Genomic DNA, 18941 nt, shown 5'->3' on the forward strand with positions numbered 1-18941 from the left:
CAAATTTTCTAGCTAATTTTCTTGATTGATAGCAATGCCTTACAAATGAACGGGCAACCATGTAGTAGGCAGTAAAGTAGAAGCCGCGCTTTGTTAGGATCTCTCCTCTTTCACATAGATTAGGGCCATGTTGTGACTTTGGCTGTAACATGTCACATGGCCAAGGTGCGCGCCATACATAAAACTTCACAAATACACTTACATCTAAAAATTTGATGTCAAATTCCATGACTTGCTCCTGGGACTGCTGCTCTGCCTTCTCCTGAAAAAAAAAAAAGGCTTAGCAATTAATATACCTGATTACTAGCTTTACATAGTGAACTTGAATTGTCCAGGGCTGTGAAGGTTGCAGATAATCGCACAGACAACAACTAGCAGTGTAGAATGTGTCTGGGATTGTAGCTCCTCTCTGTTGAATACCAACCTTTGGATAGGTGTGGTGCTGTTCTTATTAGAATGCTGCTATGGGCTTCTGAACCTGGACCACCAGATATTTTAGTGCTGCTAAAACTAGCAGTCCTGTGATTTTTTTTCTATTATCACAATGCCACCTGATTATCACATGGCACACTTACTTCCCTGCACTTCTGCCTCATCTTTCCTTTTCTTTGGCCTCTATCTTAATTTCCAGATGTCACCCCGCATATTATTCCTCTATTTTCTGCTGAAATCCTATGATGCACCAGATAACATCACATGGGCAGCTAGAGCCAGCACATCTCTGACTGTGGTCAGCGCAGGGTGATGATCCTCCCTTCTATAGTCTCCTAAAGTATACATTCAGAAAGCGTATCTATTATCGCCAACATTTTAACCTTCTGACAGGAGCTGCGCAATCATTATCATTATTTGTGATATCAGACTTCCCCCAGTGGAAAACTTCAGTATGCATATATGCACAATGACCACTTTTCTGAGGACATAAAACCATGTAATTCTCAGGTGGGTCACCATATATTCACATGATCCAACTAGAGCAAAAGAATCCATTACATTTCAGATGAAATAAAACAACTTAAAAAAGCCAATAGTTGCTGAATTATATATGCTGGGAAACTAGTAACAGAATAAATGGAAAAAAAAAATCAATAAATTACTACATTCATTAAACCATTATCATCCTACAGCTACACAATAACTAATGAGTAATTACACTGTCAAACAACGGGATAAAAAAAAGAAGAAAAGGCTGCAACAAACTACTGGAGCTGAAAGTCACAGGAGCCACAGTCAGTGTAAACGGTCCATGTCCATGTAGAATGAAGCGGGTTAATCATTGATGGCCCATTATAGTTTGAGATTGTTAGCTGTCAGGCAGATCAGTTATATGCATGTACCGTACCCTTCAAGGATCCTAACTTATATGGAGCTGCGCTGTCATCATCATCAGCTAAATTGTTAAGTTACATGGGAAATTCCAGGATAAAACCTTCCTGTGATTAATAACAATTTAACTTCTTTACGTAACCAAGGCCCTGGCCATTAAATTTACAGACTGTCTTATCTACATGTGTTGTGCAGTTGGATGGAGTTTATTAGTTCCTGTTGTCAGACATCCCTGACTTTTACTGTCATAAACCAACAACTACTGACAGAATCACAGACAGAAAGCCCATAACAATACGTGATAACCTGGCACTAATTTTATATCAGTGGATTTCTGATGTTAGAGCATCCAACGTAAAGTAACTACTGTATGATTTCCAGTCTTCTGCATAAAAGTTTGTTGCGGAGCTTTCCCTATCGATTCCAATCACTTTCCCGATCCACAGCCGGTTACTATTTATTGACCTCCAGTATAGATGTGTCATGTAAGCAACTGACTGTTACAGCCAATCATACACACCGACGGTAATATAAAGGGGGTATCCAGGACTTTATCATTAATAATAATCTTTATTTTTATATAGCGCTAACATATTCCGCAGCGCTTTACAGTTTGCACACATTATCATCACTGTCCCCAATGGGGCTCACAATCTAAATTCCCTATCAGTATGTCTTTGGAGTGTGGGAGGAAACCGGAGTACCCAGAGGAAACCCACACAAACTCCTTGCAGATGTTGTCCTTGGTGGGATTCAAACCCAGGACGCCAGCGCTGCAACGCTGCAGTGCTATCCACTGAGCCACCGTGCTTTTATATTGTGGTTCTAAGAACTACCAGGCAGGTAGTTGCTAATTACCTGCCTGTTGTACTGGTGCTGATCTGATCTCCGCTTGCACAGAGTTGTCAAAGACCGCTCCTGCCTGCCATTCAGCAGCTTCTGCTGACATCACGACAACAGAGCAATGGCATCTCTTCTGCTCTGTTCACTGCCAAGGTCAAGATGATTGACAGCTGGCTCTCCACTGACTAACTGCAGGAAGTCGGCTGTCAAATCAGTGTAACGTCATCAGTCATTAGCCGTCAGCAGAGCAGCCTGGAAGAGCTGCTCTGTTGACATGGAGCAGCTGAATCGCCGGCAGGAGCAAAATCAGTCCTGGACAAGACCTTTAATTATTGCTGACAGTGAGAAAAAAAAAAAAGAAACCAAGTGACCAGGGAAGTGTTGGCAAGGAAGTGCCCAAAAAATTGCTAAACTGAGTATTTTAGTCCATGAGGAATTCTCAGCAGCAAATCCAGAGCAAGATCTGTACCAGATGCACCAATTTGGTGAGTACTTTGTGTGATTTCCTGTGTGAATATTGGTATCATCATAAAGTGGCAGACCGTTTCAATCAGATTTTTGTGTTGTGTGCATTTTTAAACATTTTTTGGCATTTTTGTCCATATCATGATCTGTATAAAAAAACAAACAAACAAACAAAAAAAACACATCTTGCAATTTTCACACTGTCCACTGGAGCTGTTTTAGCTTCATTCTTCTAGGAAGAGTTTTCAGCAGTCTCCTTATCACCAGAGGAAGAATTGCAACAAGTATTAACACCTCTATTCACAATATAAGTTATGTTACAGCTGACCTGTTCCCCCTCCCTTCACAATCACCTTTGCACACGCTCATTAGATGCTTCAATTAAAAAATAAGTAAAAAAGAAATTGAGTCTCGGTCAGTCTATTGCTGCTAATTTTTATGTGAATTTCCAGAAACAGGAAGTAGGAGTGTAGAACAACCCCCAGTGGACAATGTGAAAATTTCTATATTTCTAATTTTTGTTTCAGTTTTAATGCAAATTGTGAGATGGTAAAAAAAGATTCCCATTTTATATACGTTTACCACTAAAATTTGATTTAATAAGTCATTTTCAGATAACACAATCCCTTTAATGGGGAACCATAGTCTCTTAAAGGGAATCTGTCACCCTTTTTTTCAACTATTTGCTGCTGGCACCGCCATCAGGGGCTTATCTACAGCATTCTCTAATGCTGTAGATAAGCCCCCGATGTAACCTGAAAGATAAGAAAAACAAGTTAGATTATACTCACCCGGGGGGCGGTCCAGTCCGGTGCCTCCCATCTTCATACGATGCCGTCCTCTTCTTTTCTTCCTGTTGTGGCTCCTGCGCAGGCGCACTGCTCTGCCCTATTGAGGGCAGAGCAGAATACTGCAGTGCACAATCTCTGACCTCTCCCGGCGCCTGCGCACTGCAGGACTCTGCTCTGCCCTCAACAGGGCAGAGCAGTGCGCCTGCGCAGGAGCCACGACAGGAAGAAAAGAAGAGGACGGCGTCGTATGAAGATGGGAGGCGCCGGACCGGACCACTACACCCATCGGAACAGACCGCCCCCCTCCCCGGGTGAGTATAATCTAACTTGTTTTTCTTATCTTTCAGGTTACATCGGGGGGCTTATCTACAGCATTACAGAATGCTGTAGATAAGCCCCTGATGACGGTGCAGGTAGCAAATAGTCAAAAAAAAGGGTGACAGATTCCCTTTAAAAGCTTTGCATTGTGCTCATGTGTTGTTCTTTGCCTTTTAGATGTAATTAAAAGGGATTAACCTCCATTAGACAGAGAAGAGCACTACCACAAAAAACGATTGCCCGCATTCTCCACCAAATAAACTTATCGGGGTGAACCCTTGTAAAAAGAAGTGCTGTACAAAACTACATTCTTTTTAGATATTGTAGTTTTAAACAAGGGAGAAAAATGGCCGGTGGAAATTATTTGTTCCAGACTATTAAAAATACACAATTTAGTAAAATTTAGTATCTATTATATATCATCTGGAAGTATGAAACTAATCACTCACCTTACTTTTGTTCAGGGTGTCAATCCCATGCTGGATCTCTTCTTTTGAAAAGTTCTGGAGGACGTTGTTTAGGCGAGATGCACACACTGTTGATAAGATGTACAAATGTTCTAAATTATTTGTCAAATGGAAGTTTTCTCATCTCCGGTCCTGGGCTACACCTTTCCCCAATTGGGAGAAATTAGGTCCCTCATTTATAAAGTTAATGGAAAGGTTTGTGCAGTTCAAAAAGACCCCAAAAAACAAGCAAGAACCACAAGTGTTTACATTACCTTTAGAAGGTGTCCCCCGACCCTACCCAGTTGCCCAAATCCAAATGCTATTATAAAGTTTGAATTAGGCAACACTCTACGTGACAATTAACCCAGAGGTCGGAGTGCCTAATCTGATACAATTAAAGAACCAACTTACCGGCAGCTGTTGGCCTCATCATTGGATTCTGGTGCCAGCACAGGTGCATCAGTTGACTCAGGTTTACAAGTTGACTGTGTTGTAGACTGGCCTCTTTTATTACATCTTCTATGTTTGGTTGTGGTCTGATCCCTCTTGTGATTTCGGTCACCAGCTTCAATGGATTATTTTCTGTAACCAAATTATTTACAAATTTCAACACATTTGATTGTATGAGAAAATGACTCGGTTCCATTTAAAGGAACCTTTCTGTTTAATGGATACCAACTGTTGAATATTTGTTTTGTTATATCTCACAGCCTTTGTTTAGTAGTGGATTACTGAGGATCTGGACTCAAGACCCCTAAAAGTTGCTCAACTCTGAAGCTACTCTGTGTGACAGCAGGCTTGTGAATCCTCACAGCGTGCAGCCAGGATTCTCCGGTGCCGAGAGCGGGCGTGAATCCTATCACAAATATGTGATTTACATACTTCTGGCCACATTACAACTAGACGTGTCTGGCCTTGCTTATGTCACCTGAATGGACTTCTAGTTGGCATGTGACCACATGTATGCAAGTCGCATACTTGCAGTCATGCTCCGCACTAGATAATTCTGAGGGCGCGCATACTGTGCGCTGTGTGGATTCACAAGTTGGCAGTCACCCCAAGCCTGGAAAACCCCTTTACTGTTCAGTCAAATTAAGGGGAAGAAGTGCTCCGCTTTTCCTGGAGTGCAATCAAAGCATGGTGGCCAACATGGTTGATTATGCCTCTCAGGAACATCCCCACTTCATACAATAATGGCCATAGTCTGACCCGGAACAATGTATTTTGGGTGCCGGTTACATAAACCATGCCACCTTTAAGTCCAGGTGTCCCTAGAAATCTGGAACAGGAGGCAACATTGGTAAAGTGGTGTGTCGGTTCAGTAGATGTCTTAGGGGTCTGTACACCACTCAAAGGCAAGCTTAGCACTTCTCCCTCTTGGCTTGAGCAATCGGTGGGGTCTCCAGACCTGGACCTCCACTCATCAGTATTACTGAACAGGGAGAACAACAAAAAAAACATTTTCTATTGAGCTTTTCTCATTATTAACTCAGAGCAACTATAACAATTTTTTTTTTACATTTTCTTACAAATTAAATAAATTGTTGGCATATTGTCCGAGTGTTCCAGCTATGTACGATTGGTGGGTGTCCAATGACTCCTAGGACCCACTCTGCTTGAATGTATTGAAGTAGCAGCCTGATTGTCTCTCAGTGACGTTTAGATTGTGAACTTTAAGCAACTCCAAGTTGAGCCGCTATATGGTACTTTGCCAAATCCATTGGGGGGGGGTCAAGCAAGTCAGAACCCCAAGATATCCATCACCGATGTCTTTTGAGGGATGCTACATCTGTCAGACGTTGGAAGGGGTTTGGATCTAGAACTTACCTAGAAATGGTTGTTTCCGGCTAAGAGCTTCATGCAAAATGATTCCCAAACTGAAAAGAAAAAATTATAATTACCGATAAAGAACACAATATTAGTAGCGATATTATCAGGTGTTCGTTGCACCGTAAATATTGCGTACAACTTAAACATTTGGGATATATGAACCTCTAGTCATTAGTCACCCAAAATGGAAAAAGTGGTCCATTTCCGCACAAAATTCACGTGCGACCCTACTAAGGTCATCATCTAACTTTCTCAAAATTTTCAACGCTGAACATTACTAACCATAAATATTTTGGCTGGGATACCCTTTAAGACAACAATGAACTGCTCTGTTTACTCGTACCAACCTGTAGACATCGTCTGCCGTGGTTGGTTCACGCTTTTGCAGCCTTTGTGGTGAAAGATACTCTACAGAAATATTTTCCTGCTGATCCTTGGAAAAACTTACTTTCTGGAGTTCCGATTGCCAGAAATCTGAGAGCTGAAATAATGAACAATAATCAGTGTGTGCAACAGGTTTAAAACTATCTATACATTTTTCTATTTTTCTCTGTTATATATAATTTGGCAAAATTTTGTTTTTCATACCTTTGCCCGATATTGGGCATCCAACAATATGTTACAAGGTTTCAGTCGCAGGATCATTATGGGAGGATGTTGGCTGTACAAAAAAGACATCCCCGCCGCAACATCTCTAAGGATTCGGATGATAATACTCAGTGGAAGAGTAGGGTACAGATCCCGCTGCAATCAGGAACATAAAAAGATCATATTTAGAAAAAAAATTTATATATTTTTTAATAGATTTAATAATATTGTAATTGTTTTTATAAGATTTTTAATATAGCCACACTGTTCTATTATCTGTTTGGAAAAACGGAGGTTTAGGGGCGATTTTTATCACAATGTACATATATATGAGAGGACAGTGAGGAGATGTTTCTAATGATCTTTTTACACCTAGGCCTACAACAGTAACAAAAAGGCATCCTCTACATCTAGAGGATAGAAGGACTAACCATCATAATAGACAATGATTCTTAACTGTACAGGGAGTTAGAATATAGATTCCTTGTTGTACGAGCAGTGAGACTATGGATTCTTTACTGTAAGAGCAGTGAGATGATGTATTCTTTACGGGATGAGTAATAAGGCTATGGATTCTTTACTTTGAGAGCAGCGAGATTATGGAACGCTCTGTCCAAACAGGTAGTAGTGGTTGATTAACTAAACGAGTACAAGGAGGACCTGGATGGATTTCTAGAAAAATTTATTAACCATTATTGGACGTTGATCCAGGGAACCATTCTGATTGCCATATGTGGAGTCAAGAAATTTTTCCCCTTCAATAGGGCAATTAGTATCTGCCTCATAGGGTTTTTGCCTTACTCTGAATCAACACATTAGTTTATAGGTTGAACTTAATTTCATTCTTTTAATGTACTTGTATCTTCTTTGAGCCTTATGTTCTTGCAAAGGGAAAGTACTGTGGTGCCTTATCTGTGTGTATTGTGTAGGTAAATTAAGTAGGCCTCATTCAGTTAGTGCTAACTTAGTAAATCTCCTATTTTCTAACAATGAGATGACTCTGCTCCTTGGGTCTAAGTCTATACAGCAAAGCAGACTTGAGAAAACAGAAGACAGGAAGCATCATCCTATAGTGAAAAACTGGAATATTTCAGTATTCCTTCTGGAAAACTGTGGATAATCACAATTTTAAAAATATATTCATAATTTGATGACACAATCTCTAAGGAGAACCTGTCAGGTTTACTGAATGTCTCAAACTGCTATTATAGCGGTATGGTTGCATTTCTTAATTCTAATTAGGCATTTGATGTAACTTATTAGTGCTACAATATTTAAAGAATCCGGTTTTATTGTGGCAGCATGACATGTACAAAAGACACAGGACTTGTCTGGCAGGGATTCTCTCCTCCTGGACTACAGTAGTCCTGCCACAGATAGTCTGATCCTGATCGCCGAGTGTGATTGAAAGCCTGCGTCCTGCATGTTACGGTAGGACCATTACACAAGTTGTCATTAACACCCCGGAAGACATAATGAAAAGATTGGAGACAGGTCTAGCTGGGGGGGAAGGAAGAGAGGCCCACCAAACTAGTCTTGTCTCATTTCCATCAATAGGATAAAACTACATTCATCAAATATTTCAGCATTAGTAAGTTACATCAAACTTATTACTAGAACAAAAAACAAAATTATAACCATGCTGAAATAATAACGGTTGGGCACAGTCAGGGGAACTGACAAGTTCCCTTTCAAGCCAATCACCAAGGTTCTTCTCCAACCTGGTACAGAAGAGTGTGCAGTGACCCATTCGGCATCCATTCTGTCACAATTCCAACCGTATTCAGAGTCCGGAATATGCCAACAATTTTTAGAAGACTTTCAGATCTTTTACTGCTGACATACTCCACATCATTGAGAATTGCTTGATGGTCCCTAAAAGTACAAAAGACTTAAAAAAATCAAAAACACAGCTGATGTTATAACTGACGTTAACTGGTGTGATGGACATCTCTGATACTTCTTTTATAGCAATAATTTGTGGTCTCTCTCCAAAAATTAACTTATACTTTTGTCTTTAAAGGGAACCTGGTGCATACACCTGGCTTACTGAGATTTGCAAAGAGCCGGCGGTGATGGCTGGCTTAGTCCTAGGTCACTGCTGCCTCCCTAGCTTTGCGCATTGAGTAAATTAAAGGGAATCTATCACGTGAAAAAATCTGATTAACCTGCAGATATGGGGGTTAATTGCATTCTGAACCTGCATGCCGCCTGCAGTGAGAGCCCCGCTGTCAGGAGGAAATTCACTTTATTCTTCCTGGCAGCATTTATTTTTTAGTGATAGGGGCGGTGCCAGCGCAGTTTCAGTCATTGTTCTGTGTATAGAGAGCGGCGTCTATAACTGTGCCTCTGGCACCGATTGACAACTCGCTCACAGTTAGATCTGGCTGTCAGTCATTGTGGGGGGCACGGTTACAGCCGCCGCTCTTTATACACGGAGCAGGGACTGAAGCTGCAGTGATAGGTTCCATTTAAGTTGAGGTGTGAACACCTGGCTTACTGTGCAATGTCAGTGATGCAGAGATTTGCAAAGAGCTGGCAGTGACATTGCTTTGCAAATCATTAAAACAAGGTGTATCACATGCACCATTCCGTGTCCCGTGTAGACTTTGTACAGCACCGGATGACTTGAATATTTGGATTACAAGCTTTTGGAAATCATGTTACTAATGCCCACAGGAGTGTGATAACTTGATTAGTGGGATGACTAGTCCAGGAAAACACCCACAAAATTCACCCAAAAGTTACTCAAAAGCTTAACATATCATTGGCCACATTGTAAAAATTTTTTTTAGCAAAATTTACTAAGCAAAAAGCCACCAAAGGGGACTTGTCTGAATCTTTTTAAACAGTGGTATAAAGACATATGGGCGGTTTGGGAAACATGGTGAATCTCAGGTTCCCTTTAAAATTATTATTATTTTATTTTTACTTTCTTAAAACTTTCTCTTTTGCTGCTCAGACAAGGATAGGTACAGTTTACATGACCAAACACTACATTTTATAAGCATCTACAGCTGTGATCTTCCATGAAGGAGAATTTTCATAGCAGTGAGTGATGGGGATATACTAGAATATGCCATTAATAATGATCACTAAGAATGAAGGGTTTGCAGCGCTGATTTAGTGCTGACAATGTATTTCCTCCTCTGTAGCTTTCTACCCAGCTGTGTGTCCGAGAGCACCGGTATTTCAGTCCTGTTGTCCCTTCATTTTTAGTATTAATGAGGACCCCAATGGTCAGACCCTCAACAATCATTAAAGAGGTTGCTCCATGTGCTATCTTCAGGGATGCACCACTCCTCTACTTCCCGGCTTTCTGTGAGTGGTGGTGCATGGCTGACGATTGACATTTTGGAGCAGCGGCATTGTTGCATCGCCGGTCCCAGCTGTGCACTCTGCCTTGTTACAAGCAGAGGCAACTTTGTCTCACCAGCCTTTGTAGGAGCTTCCAAGTGCTGCACTCCTTGTCTAACCAACTGTACTAGACCATAATGTCAGGTAATGGTTCTGATATATGTGGCCACCCAGTGGATTGCAACTTGTTAAGAGTTTTTCCAGCATGCATGTTGTTTTTTTTATGGGTAGACACATCTCTAATTTTGTTATGGTAAGTGAAAAACTAGATAATCAGTAGTCTCCAGTGAGCCCGACTTACCTATGATTTTGTTCATTCAAAGCCAAGAGTTTTATGAAGACAAAGGAGCCAGCGGTTGGGTAGGTGGATTTACAGACATATTCTGTGCTGGTCTTCACTATCTGGTAGGTCTTGAGGTCCCTTTGACTAATTACCGGTAGGGACATTTCTGCCATACACAATAGTGTCAGCCCAGACTATGCGATTCCAGAGCGGAATGGACTCTTTAAGTTGGGCAACTACATAGTTCCGGTGGGAAGTGGCAAGGTCAATGCTGGAATCAAGAACATAGAAAAACTATGGTTAGAAGAAAATATGTGTCTTTAAGCCATGATCACACATGTATTTTTAAAGAAGCAGTTCTAGGAAAATATTGCACATTAAAAATCATAGACTATGGGCTGTATCTGATATCCTAACTCAACACATTTTTGTTTAAATTTGCGTTCAACACCAAGAAGTTTCATGGATTCTGAATAGTCAAAAATTGTTACAAGTCTTACAGTGGGAGGGAGCACTGTGGAAATTGCTAAGATATTAGGACAATCACAGAGCCAACAAAAGTTTTTTTGCAAAAAGTCAGTGGCAAAAACATGTTGGAAAAAAAAAAATACATGTACATTTACTGCCAAAGATGTGAGACGAATCAAATGTGAAGTCACCAGCAAGCCAATATCCTTCAATTCTGTCATATTCCAGAACTGCAACCTCCCTGGAGGCCCAGAAGTACAAGGTGTTAATTGTTCAGTGTCATGGTCAGGGTAAGAAGGCTGAAACCTGACCACCACTGAGCAAGACACAGAATGTGAAATATCAAGACTGGGCCAAGATATATCTGAAGACAGATTGTTCAAAGGTTTTATGGACTGATGAGATAAGAGTGACTCTTGACAGAGCAGATGGATGAGCCTGTGTCTGTATCAAAAACGGGCACAAACCTCCACTTCAACTCAAATGTCAACAAGGTGGAGGTGAGGTACTTCTATGACTGGCATTATTAAAGATGAGCTAGTTGGACATTTTTGGGGTTAAAGATGGATTAAAAGATCAACACCCAAACCTACAGTCAGTTTTTAGAAGATACTTTTTCCAATCAGTGGTACAGGAAAAAGTCTGCATCAATCAAGAAAATCATGGTTTTCATGCAGGACAGTGCTTCATCACAGTGTCGAAGTCTCCACTGCTCGGCTGCCAACAAGGGACTTAACAGAATAATGACATGGCCCTTTCCTCACCTAACCTAAACTTAATTAAGAAGTTGTGGGCCCTTCTAAACTTGGAGAATTACTGTAGAGCAGAGGTATCAACTACTGAGGACTCTCAATCCTGAATATTTTTGTAGAGCAGAGGAGTCACCTCTCCGATATGTGTCTGCGATGTTTTGGTTGGTGCTGCCCAAAAAGTTGATTTTCACCACATGAAGGAACTGCCTGACTCCATGGATGGAGCTTATGACGGTTACTGGACTGACTGGGTTTTTTTTTTACATGTCATAAATGTATTTTTGTACATTTTCAGTTGTTTGGTTATTATTCTCTCATATGAAAATTACTAAGTGAGATGGAGAATTTATGTTTTTCATTTAGTTGCCCAATAATTCTGCACACAAAAGATATTCTACTAAGAAAGTCAAAACTTCACTTTTAGTTTCTTAAATATTCAGGTTTATCATCTTTTTGGATTGACCGACAGCACTTGAGATGTTCAATAATAAAATGAATCATCAAAAATACAAATGGCCCAATAATTGTGGACACAGTGTAGGTGTTATATAAGAAAACAAAACGTTTGTGGGCTGATGAGCAGCACCACCTTAATCCATGGAACTGGGAATGCAGGAAGGCAATAATAACAAATTTGTCAGGGTGTTATAGGGGTTTTTCCAGGCTAAAGGGATTGTTCTGTGAGTTATCACTTACAGTGTCTTGAAAACGTATTCATACCTCGCGAACTTTAAACACATTTTTTCATGTTACACCCACAAACTTAAATCTATTTTATTTGGATTTTGTGTGATATACCAACACAAAGTCGCCAGTGTTTGTGAAGTGTAAAGGAAATGAAACAAGGTTTTCTAATTATTTTAAAAATATAAAACTGAAAATTGTGATGTGCATTTCTATTAAGCCCCCTGTAGTCTGATAAATAAAATCGTGATTGGCTAATCGTCTCTAGAAGTCATGCAATTAGTAAATTGAGTCCACCTGTGTGTCATTTATTCTAAGTATAACTACAGCTATTCTGTGAAGGCCTCAGAGACTTGTATGAGAACATTAGGGATCAAACAGCATTATGAAAACCAAGGGACACACCGGAGAGGTCAGAGATAAAGTTGTGGAGAAGAGTAAAGCAGGGTTGGTTATAAGAAAAAATAGCCCAAGCTCAAAACATCTCACTAAGCACTGTTAAATCCATCATTCAAAAATGGAAGGAGTATGGCACAACTGCAAGCCCACCAAGACTTGGTCATCCACCTAAACTGGCATTCAAAGCAAGGAGAGCACTGATTAGAGAAGCAGCCAAGGAGGTCCATGGCCACTGTGGTTGCATAGAGATTCACAGCTCAGGTGGGAGAATCTGTCCACAGGACAACTATTAGGACTCATACTCACTTGCGAGAGATCCGCATGATTCTCGTGCGAGTCTCTCGCATGAAAACCTGACACAGCTGCCAGCACTGGAACCGGAGTGTGCGGCTGCATAGAAATACATGTAGCCACACGCTCCGATCTGAGTGCCGGCGCCATGCCAGGTTTCCACGCGAGAGACTCGCACGAGAAAGTGAGTATGAGCCCTTAGATGTATATTCCACAAATCAGGTCGTTATGAAAGACTGGCAAGAAGCTATTTTTGAAAGCAAACCATAAAATGTCCTGTTTGCAAAAGCCATATAGGGGACACAGCGAACATGTGGAAGAATGTGCTCTGTTCTGAATGAAAAAAGCAAAATGCAAAAGGCTATGTGTGGTGGAAAGTTAACATAGCACATCACCGTGAAAACACCACAACCACTGTCAAACATGGTGGTGGCAGCATCATGGTGTGGGGATGTGTTTTTTTTAGCATGCAAACGTAAACTGCTAAGAGTTGATGGGAAGATGAATGGAGCTAAATGTCGGACTGGGGTGCCAAGGGCCCTGCAAAGAGACAAGATGGATATGGAGAGAATCATCGCTCTCATTCAGGAAAAGTCCCCCCCGAACCCCCCCTTCATTGAAGAGGAGTGTAGGGGAGGCTGCAATTATGGGGGACCGTGAGTACTGTTTTTTGCTGTGATGGGGGCCATACAGAGATGGGAGGGGGGTGTTCAAAGATAGAGGGGTTGCATAGAGTACAAAAAAAGGGTTGACAGAGTGTGCAAAAGAGGGGTTGCAGAGATCAAAAGAGGGTTGGCTGAGTGTGCAAAAGAAGGTTTGCAGAGTGCAAAAGAGGGTTTGCAGAGTGCAAAAGAGGGTTTGCAGAGTGCAAAAGAGGGTTTGCAGAGTGCAAAAGAGGGTTTGCAGAGTGCAAAAGAGGGGTTGCATATAGTGCAAAAGAGGGGTTGGCAGAGTGTGCAAAAGAGGGGTTGCATAGAGTGCAAAAGAGGGGTTGCATAGAGTGCAAAAGAAGAGTTGGCAAAGGGTGCAAAAGAGGAGTTGCAGAGTGCAAAATAAGGGTTGGCAGAGTGTGCGAAAGAGGGGTTGCATAGAGTGCAAAAGAAGAGTTAGCAAAGGGTGCAAAAGAGGGGTTGCAGAGTGCAAATTAAGGGTTGGCTGAGTGTGCGAAAGAGGGGTTGGCAGAGTGTGCGAAAGAGGGGTTGGCAGAGTGTGCGAAAGAGGGGTTGGCAGAGTGTGCGAAAGAGGGGTTGGCAGAGTGTGCGAAAGAGGGGTTGGCAGAGTGTGCGAAAGAGGGGTTGGCAGAGTGTGCGAAAGAGGGGTTGGCAGAGTGTGCAAAAGAGGGGTTGGCAGAGTGTGCAAAAGAGGGGTTGGCAGAGTGTGCAAAAGAGGGGTTGGCAGAGTGTGCAAAAGAGGGGTTGGCAGAGTGTGCAAAAGAGGGGTTGGCAGAGTGTGCAAAAGAGGGGTTGGCAGAGTGTGCAAAAGAGGGGTTGGCAGAGTGTGCAAAAGAGGGGTTGGCAGAGTGTGCAAAAGAGGGGTTGGCAGAGTGTGCAAAAGAGGGGTTGGCAGAGTGTGCAAAAGAGGGGTTGGCAGAGTGTGCAAAAGAGGGGTTGGCAGAGTGTGCAAAAGAGGGGTTGGCAGAGTGTGCAAAAGAGGGGTTGGCAGAGTGTGCAAAAGAGGGGTTGGCAGAGTGTGCAAAAGAGGGGTTGGCAGAGTGTGCGAAAGAGGGGTTGGCAGAGTGTGCAAAAGAGGGGTTGGCAGAGTGTGCAAAAGAGGGGTTGGCAGAGTGTGCAAAAGAGGGGTTGGCAGAGTGCGCAAAAGAGGGGTTGGCAGAGTGCGCAAAAGAGGGGTTGGCAGAGTGCGCAAAAGAGGGGTTGGCAGAGTGTGCAAAAGAGGGGTTGGCAGAGTGCGCAAAAGAGGGGTTGCAGAGTGCGAAAGAGGGGTTGCAGAGTGCGAAAGAGGGGTTGCAGAGTGCGAAAGAGGGGTTGCAGAGTGCGAAAGAGGGGTTGCAGAGTGCAAATTAAGGGTTGGCTGAGTGTGCAAAAGGGGTTGCAGAGTGCAAAAGAGGGGTTGCAGAGAGTGCGAAAGAGGGGTTGGCAGAGTGTGCGAAAGAGGGGTTGGCAGAGTGTGCGAAAGAGGGGTTGGCAGAGTGTGCGAAAGAGGGGTTGGCAGAGTGTGCGAAAGAGGGGTTGGCAGAGTGTGCGAAAGAGGGGTTGGCAGAGTGTGCGAAAGAGGGGTTGGCAGAGTGTGCGAAAGAGGGGTTGGCAGAGTGTGCGAAAGAGGGGTTGGCAGAGTGTGCGAAAGAGGGGTTGGCAGAGTGTGCGAAAGAGGGGTTGGCAGAGTGTGCGAAAGAGGGGTTGGCAGAGTGTGCGAAAGAGGGGTTGGCAGAGTGCGAAAGAGGGGTTGCAGAGTGCGAAAGAGGGGTTGCAGAGTGCGAAAGAGGGGTTGCAGAGTGCGAAAGAGGGGTTGCAGAGTGCAAATTAAGGGTTGGCTGAGTGTGCAAAAGAGGGGTTGCAGAGTGCAAAAGAGGGGTTGCAGAGAGTGCAAAAGAAGGGTTGTCAGAGTGTGCGAAAGAGGGGTTGGCAGAGTGTGCGAAAGAGGGGGTGGCAGAGTGTGCGAAAGAGGGGTTGGCAGAGTGTGCAAGAGGGGTTGGCAGAGTGTGCAAGAGGGGTTGGCAGAGTGTGCAAGAGGAGTTGGCAGAGTGCGAAAGAGGGGTTGCATAGAGTGCAAATGAAGGGTTGGCTGAGTGTGCAAAAGAGGGGTTGCATTGTGCGAAAGAGGGGTTGCAGAGTGCGAAAGAGGGGTTGCATAGAGTGCAAATGAAGGGTTGGCTGAGTGTGCAAAAGAGGGGTGGTGGATTAGTTATGTTATTTAAGTGCTGTTTTCTTTCCCAAAATATGCTATTGCTGATCACCCCCCTTTTTTTGCTTCAGGATTATCCCGGCATATGGAATTCCAGGCGTGAGAGCTATCACGACCGGGACATGAAAGAGCGGGCCTGGGAGGATGTGGCCCAATCCCTCATCCCTAACAGCTGGCAGCTCGCAGATGTCAAGGAGCAGGACTTGATATGCAAGTACTCAGCACATGACATGATATACTTGTTTACAATTTAAACAGTGCAAAACTAGTTATGTTTTTTCTTCCACTACAGTGAAATCCATTAAGACCAAGTGGGGATCTGCAAGGGATCAATTAAAAAGAGAATTAAAGGCCAAAGCTGAGAGGGGGAGGTCTGGAGAAGCTGGTGGTAAAGAAAATAAGCCGTACAGATTCACTAAACAGCTTCAATTTCTGCTTCCTGTCCTTGGCATGCGTGAGTAAGTATATATATATATATATATATATATATCCTCCATGTTGATGTTTGCTGTCTAGCTACTTAAACTGTCTATTCTCATTTTCAGAACTGAAGAAAGTCTACCGGCAGAGTCCACACAATCCCAGCAGCAGCAGTCTAGCAGCAGTGGTGCAAGTACTTCTTTTGAGTCAAGCAAACCAAGCATCATTACAGAATTGAGATCCGAATGTCCTTCAGAAAGGGTGGTCACTATGGACATTCCGTCTCAGCCAAGCCCAAGTGGAGGGAGCTGTGAGAAGAGGAGAGCTGCTGCTGCTGCCCTTGAAATGATGCCTCCATTTGAGACATCCCAAGAGATCCTTGACTTTTTAAGGAAAAAAAAAAACAAGGCGGCCCAGAGGAGGAGCTACTAAGGAGCTTCAGCCCATATTTTCTGAATGTGCTCCCGGAAAACAAGCAGAGCTGCATTAGCATGATCAACAGTGTCATCTACATATGTTCTCACAAACCCCATCCGATTGATTTGGAGGAGGCTATTGATGGGTTTAAGCAGTCAACGAGGCGTAGAGTACGCAATTCCTTTATGCAGCGTCAGGCTAGTGCAACTCTGCCACAGTCTTCCGGGCACATTGCAGTTCCAGGGCTCATCTAGCCTTTTTAACACTCCTCAATCTTCTGAGCATTGCCAGACAGGGATACTTGACCACTTCATGCCCAATTTCCTTAATCTGTGAATTTGGAATTGCAACATGACTTATTTTAATAACAAATGCCAATTTTATTTTTTTAAGGCCATGTAGGAAATGTTTGTTTTTTTGTAAAATATTTCTGTACAAAATAAGAAAAAATAAATATTTGTGAAATAAAATTTAGCAAAGTAAGTTTGTGAGAATGTTTTTTGATTGGGATCAGAAAGTCCAGACATTAGTTCTGATCTTCTGTAGCTTTGTGAGACTTGATTAGTATTCTAGTTTCAGTGTGTCACACAAGATCAGAACTAACGTTAATTATAGAGTAGATCAAATTGGATTAGTGACATCAGTTTCCAAGTCTGTAAGCACGTAAGCTGCATACAGGCTGGAAACAAAAATGTCTGTAGCACAAAAAAACAACAAATTTGCAGATGGTAAAAACACTGATTTCCTTGTGAGTTTTTCAAAACGTGCAGGGAAATCAGCCGCCACAGTCCACACTTTGGGTCTTAATAATCATTTGATGAAATGGTCGCCTGCTGCCAGGAGGTGGCTCCTGGGAAGACACAGGCTGTGTGCCCACGATGCGATTTTTAATCGTTTTTGCCGCGATTTTCGGCACGAAAACGTTTAAAAATCATGTACAGAACCCCCCCCCATGCATTCCTATGGCATTCCGCACGTGCTGTGCTAATGCTGCGCTTTTTTCCGCAGCGGAAACGCATCGCGGAAAAATCACAGCACGCTCATTCTTTTGTGCGGAATCACAAAGAATTGCCGCGATTCCGCACCCATAGGAATGCATGAGAATCGCTTACTTCCCGCATGTGGCTATGCCCACCATGCGGGAAGTTAAGCGTCTGATGTGCGGTTGGTACCCACGGTGTGGAGGAGAGGAGACTGTCCTCCAGGCCCTGGGTACCATACCCCTGTAAAAAAAAAGAATAAAAAATAAAAAATCGGGGTATATTTACCTTCCGATGTCCCGCGCTGCATTCCCGGCCTAAGCATTCCCAGTAATGCCTTGCGGCATGGTCCTGTGATGACGTAGTCTCGCAAGATCGCTATAGTAACGCGAGACTACGTCATCACAGGTCTCGCAAGGCATTACTGGGAACGCTGAGGCCCGGGATGGCAGCGCCGGACGGTAAATATACCCTGATTTTTTATTTTTTTTATCATTTTTAACATTCTATCTTTTACTATTGAAGCCGCATAGGCGGCCTCAATAGTAAAAACCTGCTCACACTTGTCAAACACTATGTTTGATGAGTGTGACCAACCTGTCAATCGCTTTCCAAGCGATGCTTCAAATCGCTTGGAAAGTGCTTGAGAAAATCGCGGCAAAATCGCGAACAGAATCGCGGTAAAATCGAGCGGAAAAAACAGCGCGATTTTTGGGAAGGAGTCCGGTTTTTAGTGTGTGTTTTAAAATGCTACGTGGGCACATAGCTACAAAGTAATCTACAAAAACCTCTCGAATTGCAATTGCAGCTGCAGCAGGGTGACCAAAATTAACTTGCTGATCCGAGGTGTTGATGGTGTTGTCCGATGGAGTTGTAGGTAGGGTGGGGGAGGTGATCCAACAGGAATGGGGGGGGTGACCCACATCTTGCCGCCAACAGACACGAGACTGAGACGGGGGTTATATTCAACAGGTCCGATTCTTTTGGCCGCCTCTGACGACCACCGCAATTCATCACAGGAATTTCACAGTCCTTTCGTTCACAGACCCAAGACCTTCACTTCTTATTTTCTCCGTTGTGGCGTCCTTTGTGGCTCTTCCCACTGTGGCTGCCCTAGGCACATCCACCATTCAAAGTACACCGTCCACTTGGTACCCCCAGACCGTCTCCGTCTGCGGCTACTGTCCTTTGGGCCACCCCCCATGACCGTCTCAACTGTCAGTTTATCTCTGAAGGCTTTTTACCGTCTTTCTCTCTACGGCAGATCCTCCTATCTAGTGAGCTCCCCTGGCTGACTGGACCTTCCAGAACCTTCCCTCAGCCTTTATACTCCCAGTCCTGGTAGCTCCGCCCACTATCACCTGACAGTTACCTTGACCAATGGCAGTTACACAGTCACTCTCTTACACTCCCCACTGCCC

General features: G+C 43.2%; 1 protein-coding gene across 5 annotated transcripts in view; it reads right to left on the reverse strand.

Annotated features, from left to right (window-relative positions):
* Window positions 1-18941, reverse strand: part of LOC141095647 (receptor-interacting serine/threonine-protein kinase 2-like) — a 48321-nt gene that overhangs the window by 18157 nt on the left and 11223 nt on the right. For 4 of the 5 annotated variants that reach the window (XM_073581830.1, XM_073581803.1, XM_073581812.1 and 1 more), the window contains 8 exons: window positions 10269-10521; window positions 8332-8485; window positions 6611-6766; window positions 6370-6503; window positions 6020-6069; window positions 4604-4774; window positions 4193-4278; window positions 203-262 (listed from right to left, as the gene is read on the reverse strand). In XM_073581830.1, the coding sequence (XP_073437931.1) occupies window positions 203-262; window positions 4193-4278; window positions 4604-4774; window positions 6020-6069; window positions 6370-6503; window positions 6611-6766; window positions 8332-8485; window positions 10269-10423 (966 nt within the window). In that variant the 5' untranslated portion in view covers window positions 10424-10521. Of the gene's footprint in view, window positions 1-202; window positions 263-4192; window positions 4279-4603; window positions 4775-6019; window positions 6070-6369; window positions 6504-6610; window positions 6767-8331; window positions 8502-10268; window positions 10522-18941 lie in introns of all 5 variants that reach the window. The other variant, XM_073581838.1, reaches the window with a different exon arrangement.

The sequence above is a fragment of the Dendrobates tinctorius genome, unplaced genomic scaffold (assembly GCF_039654945.1).
Source record: "Dendrobates tinctorius isolate UK_male_01 unplaced genomic scaffold, ASM3965494v1 ptg000009l, whole genome shotgun sequence".
Classification (NCBI taxonomy): domain Eukaryota; kingdom Metazoa; phylum Chordata; class Amphibia; order Anura; family Dendrobatidae; genus Dendrobates; species Dendrobates tinctorius.